The sequence below is a fragment of the Phodopus roborovskii genome, unplaced genomic scaffold (genome assembly GCF_943737965.1).
Source record: "Phodopus roborovskii unplaced genomic scaffold, PHOROB, whole genome shotgun sequence".
Classification (NCBI taxonomy): domain Eukaryota; kingdom Metazoa; phylum Chordata; class Mammalia; order Rodentia; family Cricetidae; genus Phodopus; species Phodopus roborovskii.
The window spans coordinates 41010137-41024207 of NW_026126480.1; the positions used below are offsets into that span (position 1 = coordinate 41010137).

General features: G+C 39.8%; 1 protein-coding gene across 1 annotated transcript in view; it reads left to right on the forward strand.

Moving 5' to 3' along the window:
• Window positions 1-862: 862 nt before the first annotated feature.
• Window positions 863-14071, forward strand: part of Abraxas2 (abraxas 2, BRISC complex subunit) — a 31606-nt gene continuing 18397 nt past the window's right edge. Inside the window, exons 1-3 of the mRNA XM_051193196.1 lie at window positions 863-997; window positions 6946-7036; window positions 12866-12902. Of these exons, the coding sequence (XP_051049153.1) occupies window positions 899-997; window positions 6946-7036; window positions 12866-12902 (227 nt within the window). The 5' untranslated portion in view covers window positions 863-898. The remainder of the gene's footprint in view (window positions 998-6945; window positions 7037-12865; window positions 12903-14071) is intronic.

Consider the following 14071-nt stretch of genomic DNA (forward strand, 5'->3'; position numbering starts at 1 on the left):
TTTTGGGTTTTTTTGTTTTGTTTTGTTTTTGTTTTTGTTTTTCGAGACAGGGTTTCTCTATATAGCTTTGGAAGCTGTCCTGGAACTAGCTCTGTAGACATGCTGGCCTCAAACTCACAGGGATCTCCCTGACTGCAAGGGTTTTGACTTGAGCAATTGTCAGAAACGGTTTTAGTTGCTGAACTTGGGAATGGATTGAAGAGCAGCTTTGTAGGGAAACCAGGAGCCCAGCTTGGAACACTGAAGATTCAACAAGTTGCAAAAGAATTAGTTCCTTCCCTCAGTTTCTTTTGGTGGGGATGGGTGGGTGAGTTCCTTTTTTCTAACTTTGATAGTTATTTTGTTTTTATCTCCTATGACCTTCCCTAAATTTTTAGGTTTTGTTTGTTTGTTGAAACAAGTCTATGTAGCTTTGGCTGGTCTTTGAGACCCTTTTGCCACTACATGGTTTACATTTGAATAATTTTTCAGCACAGAATCCTATCGTTTTATCAGCTCTACTACTTCTGACCAGAATTCCCGTCACTACAGCAGTCAGGATTATTATAGATATTCCTTTCCCTTCCACCTCTCCTATACATTAGTCTCAACTAGGTAGGCAAAGTGGTCTGTTCATACTGAAATTACATCATGCTTTTCCCGTGTCAACTCTCAAACTGTTTAGTTGCTTGAATCATCTCCAGCCTTTCATCCTCCAGCTTCATTTGCAGAATGGACAAACTGGGTTATAACACGTGTAACAGAAAGTGTAACGGAAAGTGCTGGATCTCGTTGATCTGGAATTTTTACCCCCTCAACACCGCCTCCCCCCCCCCCCACCTCCGCGAACTTGGGCGACTCCAATTCCCAAAATGCTCAGCGGCGGAGCGTCCAGAAGACTCTGCGCCCTCCGCGGGGCATGATGGGGGAGGTGGAGATTTCCATCATGGCGGCTTCCATTTCGGGCTACACCTTCAGCGCTGTGTGTTTTCACAGCGCCAACAGCAACGCTGACCACGTAGGTGCCGGGCCCCCTGCAGTGGCCGCTGGGGGGCCTTCGGCCTCCTCCTCGGGCGAGCTCCTGAGGCCAAGCGGGGACCGCTGGAGGCTCGGTCCTCGGTACCGGGGCCAAGCCGAGGAGCTGGTGACCCAGGCGGCTCCCGCCCCTCTCCAGCTCCTGCACCCCGCGGGCCCTTCACTTGGCGCTCTCGGCCTCGGGCGGGTCCTGGCACAGCTGTCCCCAGTCCAGCAGACATAAAGTGCCCGGCCCCGCCAGTGTCAGGACTTGCCTTGCAAAACTGGGTGCCTACCGCTCGCTGAGAGTCGGGCTTACAGACTTGAGGAGCCCCTGGGTCGGGAAGGAGTAAAGAGATCAGGGATGGAGTCTAGAAGGAGAGGAACCAAGTTCTGTCTGTCGGCCTCACTGGTTGTCGTGTCTGTCACTGTTCATATTCATACTTAGCAGAAGTGCTTGTGGTTTTTTTTCCCCCCCCCACCGGGTTGGAAAATGGAGAACGTGAACAGGCGCGTTAGGTGCAGAGTCTGTTTGCACTTCCTCGAAGTTGCGTGTTTAGTTCCTCAGCGAACATTCTAATCCATGGAACAAGTGTTATAAGGAAGTGACAGGCCCACATATGAGCGATCATGTAGTCCATAAGAGCATAGTCTATTTTACACTGACCTCTGACTGGGAAATTCTTTGTGATATAGATGCTTTAAAGGACATAATTAACTTGCCCAGCAATTGAGGGATTTTTCTTAGTGATATTATTGGTGAGCAGTTCAAATTCATAAATAAGAGAGTGTGTTTCTGTGGTTGTCATTATAAAACAACAGTAGCTGGAGGATTGGATTTGGTTTAATGTCAGCAATCTTCTCTTCCATTAACAAACCGATTCTGAGAGGTAATTCCCTTAGTAAATTGAGTGGAATGAATTTACTGTTCTTTTCATCTCTGCAGTGTTGATGGTAGAGATTACTGATAGGAATATATTTAGCATAGTTCCTTTTTTTTTTTTTTTTTTCCAGAGACAGCTCTGAACAGTATATTGCAGCCAGCCATTTAATAATGTAAGTGGTTGTGATACTGCTGGCATCCATGGACTACAATTATGAGTTCAGGGCAGCTGCTTTACTCGGATTATTATAGAGTACCTATAGTCTATAAGCAAAATTATTATAAGGATAAGAAGTGTCAGCAGTAATTCTAGACATTGCTGTAGTCCTGTTGTTTCAATTGTTAATAATTCTTTGTTGGTTTTTTGCTGTTTTGAGATAATGTCATATAATTAAGGCTGGCCTTGCACTCCTGATCCTATCTCCAACCTCCTATGTGCTGGAATTTCAGGGGTTTACCATTATAACCAGCTTTAAATTTCATAAACTTTTATATTTGTGTCTATTAAATTTACCACAATTATGGATGTGGAATACTTAAAAGTAATGTCACGTTTAAAGTTGAAGAACCAAGAATTTACTTTTGTAAGACACATTTGTTTGGTCTAAGAAAATTAGTCTAAAGCCAAAGTTATTCTATAGAGCTAAGGTTAGAAAACATTTCAACAAATTTTTTTCAGTCAGGCGGTGTGGTGGCTCATGCCTTTTTTTTTTTTTTTTTTTTTTTTTTTTTTTGATTTTTGGTTTTTGTTTTTTCGAGACAGGGTTTCTCTTTCTCAAAAAACCAAAAATGCTTTTCCTTTCTTTTTTGAGATTATAATATAATTACATCATTTCTCCCTTTTTTCCCCTCCAAACCTTCCCATGGCCTCTTTTTTCTTTAGTAGTTATTACATGTTTATATTTATATATGTATACATACATATTTCTAAATATAACCTGCTTGGTCTGTGTAGTGTTGTATGAATGTCATCAGGGCTGACCATTTGTTTTGGATAACAGTTGGTGTGCTCTTCCCTAGGGAAGACGTTTTCCCACTCTCAGCATTTCTTAGTGGGCTGTAGTTCTTTGTGTAGGGCTGAGGCCTTCTGGGTTTTCACCCTGTCACTTTGTCCTGATGTTAGTGTCACCTTTGTTCAGCTCATGTTTATTAGTCAGTCATATTTGTGAGACTTTATGGGCATAACTTCTAACAGTCTCACAGTAAACTCTTTTCGTCTTACAGTCTTTTTGCCCTCCTCTTCCACAATGTTCCCTGAGCCTTAGTATTTTGTAGATGTGTCCTTTGGGACTGGGCTCCATGATGGGTTGTGGTTTTCTATAATGGTTTCCATCTGCTGCAAAGAGACATTTCCTTGATGAGGGGTGAGGACTACACTTATTTCTGAATATAAGGACAAATGTTTAGATTGTTGTTGGAGATTATGCTGGTGTAGTCAAGTAGTTGTAGGTTCTCCAAGATCCGTGACTTCATTAGCACTGAATAGTTGTTAGCTGTCTGGAACCAGATATGGTTTTCCTTCTATTGAATAGATCTGAATTAAGTCCAGTTAGAGAGCTGTTGCTACTGTCTAGGTATCCATGCTACTACTTTACCCTTAGGGTTATTATAACATTCTGGTTGTTGATGAGGTTCATACGTGTCACAGTTGGGTAGGACTGTTTGTTGCATCCCTCAAGAGTTTTTTATGCCTGGTGTTGGGTTTTTGTTAGGTGGGTTTTTGGCTCTTGAAGGAAAACAGACTTTTTTTTCTGAAAATGACCAGATAATAAAAGATAGTACTTCCTCTCTATTTAAAAAGTTTTCGAGCCATATGGTCTCTTTAACTCTTTGGTTTGCTGTTGTAAGGAGAGATGATGTGTAGACCATGAACAAATGAGATGACTGTGTTCTAATAAGAGCTTATTTATAGCACCGAAAGTTGAGTGGATAATGATTTTAACAGTTCATGGAGCTTCTGTATTAATTTTTGCAACCATTTGAATATATAGAAACCATAGTTACCTTGCAGGCCATGCAATCACAGAGTTGGGCCAGTGGTTAGCCTCCTCCTGTTATAATATAATGAATGCAGTGGTTCTCAACCTTCCTAATGCCACAACCCTTTAATTCAATTCCTCATGCTTTGGTGACACCTCCTCCCAACCATAAAATTATTTGCATTACTACTTCATAACTGTAATTTTGCTACTGGTATGAATTAAAATGTGAATATCTGATATGTAGTATATCTGATGTGTGAAACACCTGTGAAAGAGTCATTTGACCCAAAGGGTCATGATCTATGTTACTCAGATAATTCAGACCAGTGATAAATAACATTCCTAGTTAACAATGTTTGAATGTCATGTGAGTTTTCGGTTTGTTTTTGTTTTTTCTTTTGATGGAGGGTCTCTATATGTGGCCTTGGCTGTCCTAGAATTCCCTATGTAGACTAGGCTAGCCTAGAACTCAGAGATCTACCTGCTTGTATCTCACCAGAGTTAGAATGAAAGATATGCGCTACCATGTCCAACTTCATGTGAGTTTTATCATTGTTTCTCATGCTGGAGGAGTATTATGGTTAATAGGGGAATACAGAACACAGTTAATATTGGATTTCAGGTAAATAATTTTATGTAACATTTAAGATATACTAAAAGCTTGTTTGCAGCTAGGCGTAGTAGTACACACCTGAGAACTCATAACTGATAAGTTTATTTAGTGTTTCTCATGATCCTCCTACATTAGCCTCTTCAACATATCCTACTGGCTTCAGCCATCATAACCAGTTAGTTGGTGTTTCTCAAACTAGTAGTCATAGACATCTGTTTGAATATGAAGAGATTCTTCTGTCTTTTTCTCTGTAGTGATGGGGGTTGAACCTTGGCATTCTACCACTGAGCCACACATATCCCTAGCCCAAGATTTGTTTTTTTGTAAATGAAATCTGTGAGTCACTTAAATGTAGGTGGTTTTTCATCAAGACCATGATCAGCTCTATTCCGCCATCCACTTTCCAAATAACCACTCAGAGACTTATTATTAATTGTAAATGCTTGGCCAATAACTCAGGTTTATTACTAATTAGCTCTTATAACTTAAATTCACCCATTTTTATTAATCTATGTGCTTCCCTGAGGCTCATGGCTTTTACCTCTCCTGCATGTTCTGCTTCCTTTCTGTCTGTCTAGTGACTCCTTTGATTTCTCCCTCCTGTCCAGCATTCTCTCTGCCCCAAAATGCTGCCTAGCCATTTTATTAACAATGAAAACAATACATATTTACAGTGTATAAAAATTGTTCTATAGCATTTAAAGAATGCCCTGAGTGTGGTATTTGGGAAGTTTGGGATACTTCTTCATCTCTTTGGGGCTTGCTAGTAGTTCTGTGGGTCAAACCAGGGCCTCACATCTCCCAGCAAGTCCTCTGTACACCTAGCAGACACTCTGCCAAGACAAATACAGAAGTGAGGCCCCAAAGCATCTGTCCTGCTCCCTTCACCCACAGATGTGCATTTGCAACTGGAAATTTTTTTTTGTTTTGTTTTGTTTTGTTTTTTTGTTTTTGCTTTTTGAGACAAGGTTTCACTGTGTAAGTAACAGTTCTGGCTGTCCTGAAACTCATTTTGTAGACTAGGCTGACCTCAAACTCACTGAGATCTATCTGCCTTTGCCTCCCAAGTGCTGGGATTAAAGGTGTGTTTTTAAAGGGGAGAGCTTCTGCAGTTCAGGAGTTTTTCTGTCCCAACTACCTGCTCCCAAATAACCAGCAGCCACTTCCCAAATAACTGACTCAGAGATTTAATATAAATTATAAATACTCAGTCAATAGCCTAGGCTTGTTACTTACTAACTAGTCTAACAACTTAATCCATTTCTGTTCATCTGTGTGTTCCCCTGAGGCTTGTGGCTTTTACCTCTATCCTATTTTGTGTGTCCCATTCGTTCTCCATCTGGCTGGCCCTTCCTCATCCCATCATTCTCATTGTGACTTTCCCACCTAATTTTATCCTGTTCAGCTATTGGCCAGTCAGCTCTTTTATTAAACCAATCATAGTGACATATATTCACACAGTGTACAGAAGGATTATTCCACAGCAGCTTCTGTGGCTGGTTTGATGAGTCAGCATAGAATGAAGGATTATGTAGAACCAGGTCTTGTTGCAGCAGAATTTATGCAACCAGTGTTTGATGAACACTAAGTGAGGTTGGGCATGACATAAGTGTAGCAGTCTGATCGTAAACAAGCACAGGTGCCTGCTCCTAAGCTTACACTTTAGCCAGGGTGGGCATTGATAATGTCTGTAAGTCTGTACACAGCAGATAATGAAAAGACAATGAAGGTGGAGTTTAGGGAACAGAGTGCTTGGCAGGTGTGATTTCCCACATGTCAGTCTGGTAAAGCTTCTCAGATGAGGTGCCATTTGAGCAAAGGGAAGGAGTAAGCCCTGGGGTATCTAAGAGAGATTACAAGACAGTGTATCAGTTTATCCTCTCTGCAGGAGGGTTATTTTGATGTTTAGGGTATATCCTTACCAGCCATGTTTTACTGAACATGGCATCAAGTGTTCAGAACTGGTAATTTGCAAAGGAATTCCATGTTGACTATGTTGATGGATGTTTCCCACAGGGGTAAATAAGCTTCTGCATTTATTAGATGGCAGCAAGTGTGTTGTCTGAAATCCTGACTTCTCATGCCAGCCCTATCCTGTCATTGTCTTTATTCTTCCATCATTACTGGTGCTTTTTAAAGCAATAAAGTAAGTTGTATGAAGTTTCAAGAAAGGAACTGTGGCATATTTCTGTCTCTTAGATTGTCTAACATGCTATGGGACTGACTAGGATTTAAGTAATGAACTCACCTAAAAACAAGGAATGCATGTAGGTTTACAATGATATGTCATTTTGGAACATTTTCTTCCATGTATGCTGTGGTCCTGTTGCTGTTTTACAAAACAGTACTTTACATGCCACATACTTTATTTGGATTAGTGTTAAAATTGATATAAAATAGTAGTCCTTATTTCCTTCTAATTTTATTAAAAATTATCTTTAAGTTTAACTAATTATTTTCTCCTGTTATTTTAGGAAGGATTTTTGCTGGGAGAGGTAAGACAAGAGGAAACATTTAGCATCAGTGACTCACAAATCAGCAACACAGAGTTTCTGCAAGTAATTGGTAAGCTTGTCATTGTCCTTACAAATATCCTTTTTTAATAATTTTTATTTTATGTGTATGGGTATTTTGCCTGCATGTGTGTCTGTGTACCAGTATACGTGCCTAGTGCCCTTGAAAACCTAAAGCCAAAAAAGGGCTTCAGGTATCTGGGAATTGGAGTTGCAAACAATTGTGAGCCACTCTGTGGGTTCTAGAGATCAAACCCAACTTTAGAATCAAGCCTAACTTTAGAGGTGGAGGCAGGAGGTTCAGGAACCCTTGCTATATAGTTAGATTGAAACCAGCCTTGGTTACTTGAGCCTTTTGTTAAATAAGGTTAAATAAGTAAAGTGTTAAAAGAATGCATCGGGGCTGGAGAGATGGCTCAGCAGTTAAGAGTACTGACTGTGCTTCCAGAGGACCTGAGTTCAATTCCCAGCAGAGAGAATGCACAGAAACTAAAATTATATACACCAATAGATGATATGATGACTGGTGAAGCAGCTCAATAAATAACCCAAATTCAGTCCACAGAATCCACATGGTGTTGGGAGAGAATTGATTTCCACAGATTGTCCTCTGATCTCCATATGCATGCTGTAGCATGCCTATCCCTCCCACAAAAATAAATAAACTCAATAAAAAAATAATAAATGATATGAGGAAGTAGAGAGATGGCTCAATGGTTAAGAGTACTTTGTTGCTCTTCTAACACCTATGTCAAATGACTTGCAACTGCCTGCAACTCCGGCTCCATGGGATCTGGTGTTTTCCTATGGCCTCCTCAGGCACCTGTACTCAAGTGTGCTTATACACACAGATAAAACAAATTTTTTTTGTTTTTGAGACAGGGTTTCATTTTATAGCTTTGGCTGTCCTAAATCTTTCGCTCTGTAGACTAGTCTGGCCTCAAAAGAGATCTGACTGCTTCTACCTATTGAACACTGGAATTAAAGGCCTGCAACTCCATGCCTGGCTTAAAGTAAATCTTTTAAATTCTGTTTTTATTTATTTATTTTTAGGTTTTTTTGTATATAAGTGGCCTTCCTGAATGTATGTCTGTTAACCACATGTGTACCTAGTGTCCTCAGAGGCCAGAAGAGGGTGTTGATTCCCCTAGAACTAGAATTATTGATGGCTTAAGTTACCATATGGGTGCTAGGAATTGAACCCGGGCTCTCTGGAAGAGCAGCCATGCTCTTAACTGCCTAGCAATCACTCCAGCTCCTAAAGTAAAAAAAAAAATTTTTTCCTTTGTAAAAAATTATTTATTTTATGTACATTGATATTTTGCCTGCATGAATGTCTTTATGAGGGTATTGGATCCCCTGGATTAGGAGTTAGGGACAGTTGTGAGCTGCCATGTAGGTGCTGGGAATTGAACCTGGATCCTCTGGAAGAGCAGTCAGTGCTCTTAACCACTGCACCATCTCTTCAGCCCCCTCTCTTTGGATTTTCAAGACAGGGTTTCTCTATGTAGTTTTGGAGCCTGTCCTGGAACTCACTTTGTAGACCAACTTGGCTAGCCTTACACTCACTTAGATCCACCTGTCTCTGCTTCCCAGGTGCTAGAATTAAAGGCATTTCCCACCATCAGCCTAAATCTTCTTTTAAAAATAAAATAAAATAAAAATAATAAAGTAAAAATAAAATAAAAAAATAAAAATAAATTGTATAAGATGTTATGTAGATGGATTTTTCATAGGGACTGTTGGCTCTCCAATAATGACATGGAGACTTATTATTAATTACGAAAGTTTGGTTGATAGCTTACGATTGTTTCTTTCTTTCTTTTCTTTTCTTTTTTTTTTTTTTTTTGGTTTTGGTTTGTTTGTTTGTCTTTCAAGACAGGGTTTCTCTGTGTGGCTTTATAGACCAGGCTGGCCTAGCCTGCCTCTGCCTCCCGAGTGCTGGGATTAAAGTCATGCACCACTACCACCTGGCACTAATTAGCTCTTATAACTTAAATTAACCTGTTTCTGTTCATCTACATATTGCCATGTTATTCATAGCTTTACCTCTCCTCTGTATCTGTTCCCTTTGCATCCACTGGCAACTCCACCTTTCTTCTTCCCAGCATCCTCTCTGCCCCGAAATCCTGCCTTGCTGTTAGCCATTCAGCTTTTTATTAAACAAATCAGAGTAACACATCTTCACAGTGTACAAAAAGATTATTCCATAACAATGATATATCACTTACAGTGCACAGCTATAAATGTCTTTCTCAAGCTGTTTCTTACTCGGCAACTAGTCTGACTTACTGAATTGGTATGTGACCACAGTGAACCTGAAGTCTATAGATCAGTCTGTCTTCATTGCATATTTCACTTCATGCTACAGTTGTTATAATTTAAGAAAAGAAGTCATACTTGAGAGAGAAAGATGCCATGTACAAGTAGAGGGATCATAAAAAGGGTCAAGGAGATTGGGGAGACCAGCCTCTGAGGGCAGGAGCAGCAAGAGGGGGGGGCAGGCTGAGAGAAGAGGGTGAGAGGTGGACAGGGCCCTTTTAAAAGGGAAAGTAGTGAATGTGCACAGGTGGTGCTCTTAGTGGCTGCAGCTGAGGGCATATCCTGTCAGAACCCCAAAGGCAGCCCAGTACAGATGCCTGAATGCTAACAACAACAAATGAAGATGTTTTAGTCTTTCCTAGAAGGATCTGTCAAAGACAGTTCCAAAAGCTCTTGATACTTATTAGACCTACATAGGAGTCCAAGGGAAACATTCAACATTCACTCTGGGGAAGGAGGGTTTATGGATGTGTCCCCTCTCTTTCAATCAGTTTCTTTTTGATAAATAGCATAGTCTTCAGGAATAACTTAAATACATCACCAAGTGGCAGTCTTGATATGCAGAATAAAACAAGGTATTCTTTATATAGCAAATGTGTTAAAGGACTTCTCTCTCTTTTTCTTTTCATCTCTCTTTTTTCTTTTTAAATTATGTATAGGTTGGATATGTGAATGCAGGTAACTGCATCAGCTCCCCCTAGAGCTGGAGGTAAAGATAGTTATGAACTGTCTGATGTGGATGATGGGATCTGAACTAGGGTCCTCTACAAGAGCAGCTCATGCTCTTAACCATTTGGTCTTCTCTCTAGCCCCTTTCAGTAAAATTGTGTGTTTATGATGGAGGAGGCGTGCCAAGGCAGAGATCAATTTTGTGGAGTCGATTTTCTGCTTTCTCCTTTACATGGATTCCAGGGATCATACTTAGATCATTAGGTTTACATGGCAAGCACCTTTACCCACTGACCCATCTCACCGATGCTGTTGAAGTCCTAAGCTACGCAGAGGAAGGAATACCTAGATACCTTTTGCCTTCCAGAATGACAGGAAGGATATGGTAAACATAGAAAAATACCACATAGTGCAAGATAAAGCTATAAAAAAGAAACAAAATTCTGTAAGTATTTTAGTCAAGGGACAAACTGGTAGTACAAAACAAGTAATGACATCGTGAAGGAAGAAACATAGGGTTAGAGGGCTGCACATTTTGGGGAGCACTGAATAAAGCATACAGAGAATCTGTCCTTTTTCTATATAACTGAAACACCAGATTCAAAGTGAACCTGAGTAGAGGATAAGTTGTCACATTAGGACCAAATCATCAATTTAAAGTCTGTTCTAATGGCCTTCTAGTACAGAGCATGGGGACAAGAGCGAAGATTGAGGTGGAGTTAGAATTGAAGGAGAACAGGTGATCCATCTGCAAGAGGAAAGACTATATAGCATTCACATGGCTTTCCCTGCTATGCAAAGACATGTTTTGTATACAGTGCCTTTCATTGAGAGGTTTGGGGTTTCATTTTGCTTGACTCGTAAAAATTCTACAAAGTGGCTTGGCAGGATGGCGCACTGTGTAAGAAGACTTACTGCTAAATCCAACAACCTGAGTTTGACCCTTGGAATCCACATGGTATGAAGGAAAGAACCAACTCCTGAAAGTTGTCCTTTGACCTCCACACCTATGTCATGGCACATGTATGTGTACACACAGACACAAGATACATCTTAAAACTCTAAATAGTAGAATTTTACTTTATAGGGTATCTGTGTATGCAGTTATTTGTGGTTTGTATCTAGGTTTTCAAAATTCATCTAATAAAGGTTAAATTGATAGATTCAAGGCCAGTGAAATAACCCAGTAGGTAATGGCACTTTTTGTCATAATATCTTGAGATTGAGCCCCTAGACCCATGTAGTGGAAGGAAAGACTAAATTGTTCTCTGACCTCCACACACAGTGGTTCTAAACATACAAATAAATGTTTTGTTTTGCTTTTTTATCTAAATTGCCAGATATAGTTCAGCAATTGCAAAATTTGTAATTCCAGTATATATTCTAGGTAATGATTTATTTAAGTACTGGATATAAAATCCAGGGCCTACACATATACTAAACAGACAATCCCCGTATGACTTACATGCCTAGAGTATATCTTTGTGCCTCTAATCCAGTGGTTCTCAATCTGTGATCATGACTACTTTGGGAATTGAACAGTCCTTTCACAGAGGTCGCATACTAGATATCTTGCATATCAGATATTTATATTACGATTCAGGACAGTAGCAAAATTATAGTTATGAAGTAGCAATGAAAATAATTTTATGGTTGAGTCACCACAGATGAAGAACTGTATTAAAGGGTCAAAGCATTAGGAAGGTTGAGAACCACTGCTCTAATCTGACATGTAAATTAAGGACACTTTGGAAATTTAGCTTGAGGGCTACTACTTGCCCAGAGTTCAGAATTTGCTCCAGGGCTTTCAGGAAGCAAAATACTGTTGCCTTTAAAGTAAAAGGTAAGTTTTCCTTTTTCCTAAATCCTAAGTAATATTTTTACTAGCCATGTTCAATGACTAGCAGTGTCTAAAATAACTTAGGGTAGTGCATGGTATCATTTTAAACATCAAAAGAAGGGGATTTTATAGGTGAGGTTTTCTTGTTTTCATTGTGTATTGATGCCATATGATGGGAATGACTCTTCTTTTCAGCAGCAGGTCTGCATTTGTCCATGTGTTTTGGCAGCCTTAACTAATGATAATAGCTCTGTCATCGAATGCTCTGGTTTTATTTTAATTGAGGTGAAAGTATTGCCTAAAATCCTAAGGCTGTGTCTTTTTAAACAGCAGATGATGAGTCACTCTCTAGAAGAATGTGATAAATAGAATTGACTAGTCAATTAGTCTCATGCTCTCCTAAAAAAAAAAAAAAAAAAAACAGCCTTTTGCCCCCTGATGAATTTGAAGAAATTGTTCATTCTGCTTAATCCCAGCATCTTTTTTTAGAAACTGTTAGGATCTGCCTTATAAGTGACTGTTTGCCTCAATACCAACCAGCTTTGAAAGAGTTAAAAGACATCCAGCATTCCAAGCACCTGGCCCAAGTTGTCAGGCATCATCATTAGAGGGTTATTAATGGTAGGAAAGTTGAGGCCCTTCTCTTCCAAAGCTGTCCCCACAGCTTTTAAACAGTTTGATTAAATACTTCCAGTCAGTGGCTACTTTTTCCTGCAATGCTTTGTTTAAATAGGTAAGATTGAGTAAGTTGTACAATAGCTTCATGTTCCTGAATAAAAACTGTCAGGTTGTGCACTCACTCATCACACAGAGACAAGTGGAAGCAGAGCGCTCACCCTCCCGCCTGCTTTGTTCTGAGACTGTGCCTCTTGCTATAAAGAAAAGCAGTCAACTGCCTGCATGGCATACACATGGCACCTGTTTACAAGAAGAAAATGGTCTTGATTATTCTGAAGTTTGCTTTGAAAAAATCCTGAGCTATTTCATAATTGCCTGTGCCTTACATGATTAACTGAGTTTTTGTTGTTTTTTCCCTTTTTCTGGTTACAGAAATTCATAACCATCAGCCCTGTTCAAAACTTTTTAGGTAAGCCACATGTGGATCCTCATTAAAAAAGTTGTTTGAAACAAGTGAATTTAGGCCTATAATTGCTTGTGTTAAGGGTACTCAAATCTATTTAAAACTTTTTTTCTGGTTTTTTTTTTTTTTTTTTTGTGTGTGTGTGTGTGTGTGCATGAGTGTGTGCGTGTGTTTTTGTTTGTTGCTTGAGAAAATATCTTGCTGTGTAGCCCAGGCTAGCCTTGAATTCATGATCTTTCTTCTCAAGTGCACTACCACACCTGACTTCAAAATCTTTATTGGATGTTAACTGTGTTTGAGGGATTGTGCTTGAGTGGAAAAGGGAAGCAGGGACATGTAAATCCTTGTGTCTGTGGTTTAGATTGAGCTTCCCCCTCAACCTTCCTGTCAAGAGTTCTTTACTTAGAGAAGAAAGTTAATCAAAGATTACATATAGATAAAATTATTTATAGAAATCACATATAGATATAAATTTAATTTTGAGAAAAATGTTCAGTGATCAGTTTTTATTTTAAGGAGCCAGGTAGTGGTGGTACATGCCTTGAATTCTAGCACTTAGGAGGTAGAGGCAGGTGGATCTCTGTGAGTTCAGGGCCAACTAGGCCTACACAGTGAGTACTTCTCATAAAAAAAAAGGGAGGGGACATAAACATTCTATTTTGTATTTAAGTTACTATATACCATTTATGTAATAGGCCACTGAAGGACAAGACTTAATGGAAGAGAGTCATTCTGAAGGAAAAAAGCAACAGGAGAGTGACAAATGCAGGGAAAATAGATACTCCCAAACCAGCACCTGGCCTCTGTGTTAGTGTGGCTGGATGAATGGAGGTCTTGCACATGCTGAGCAAGCCCTCTACATGGAACTACATCCCCAGTTGTCAGTCTTCTTTTTTAACCCATACCCTTCCATCTGAGGACTGGTATGTGTCTTTCAGAAAACTCCCCAAGCTCTGCATCTTCCCCCTTCTCTCCCTAAAGGCAGGCTAAAGCTTTTCTTCCAATGTGCCTACATAAACATTACTCATTGTTGTTTGACACAGGATCTTATTATGTAGCCCTACCTGACTTACAATCAGCTGTAGACCAAGTTGGTTTCAAATCACAGAGATCCCCCTGCCTCTGCCTCCCAAGTTCTGGGATTAAAGATTTGTGTCAACCATGGCCATCTTTTC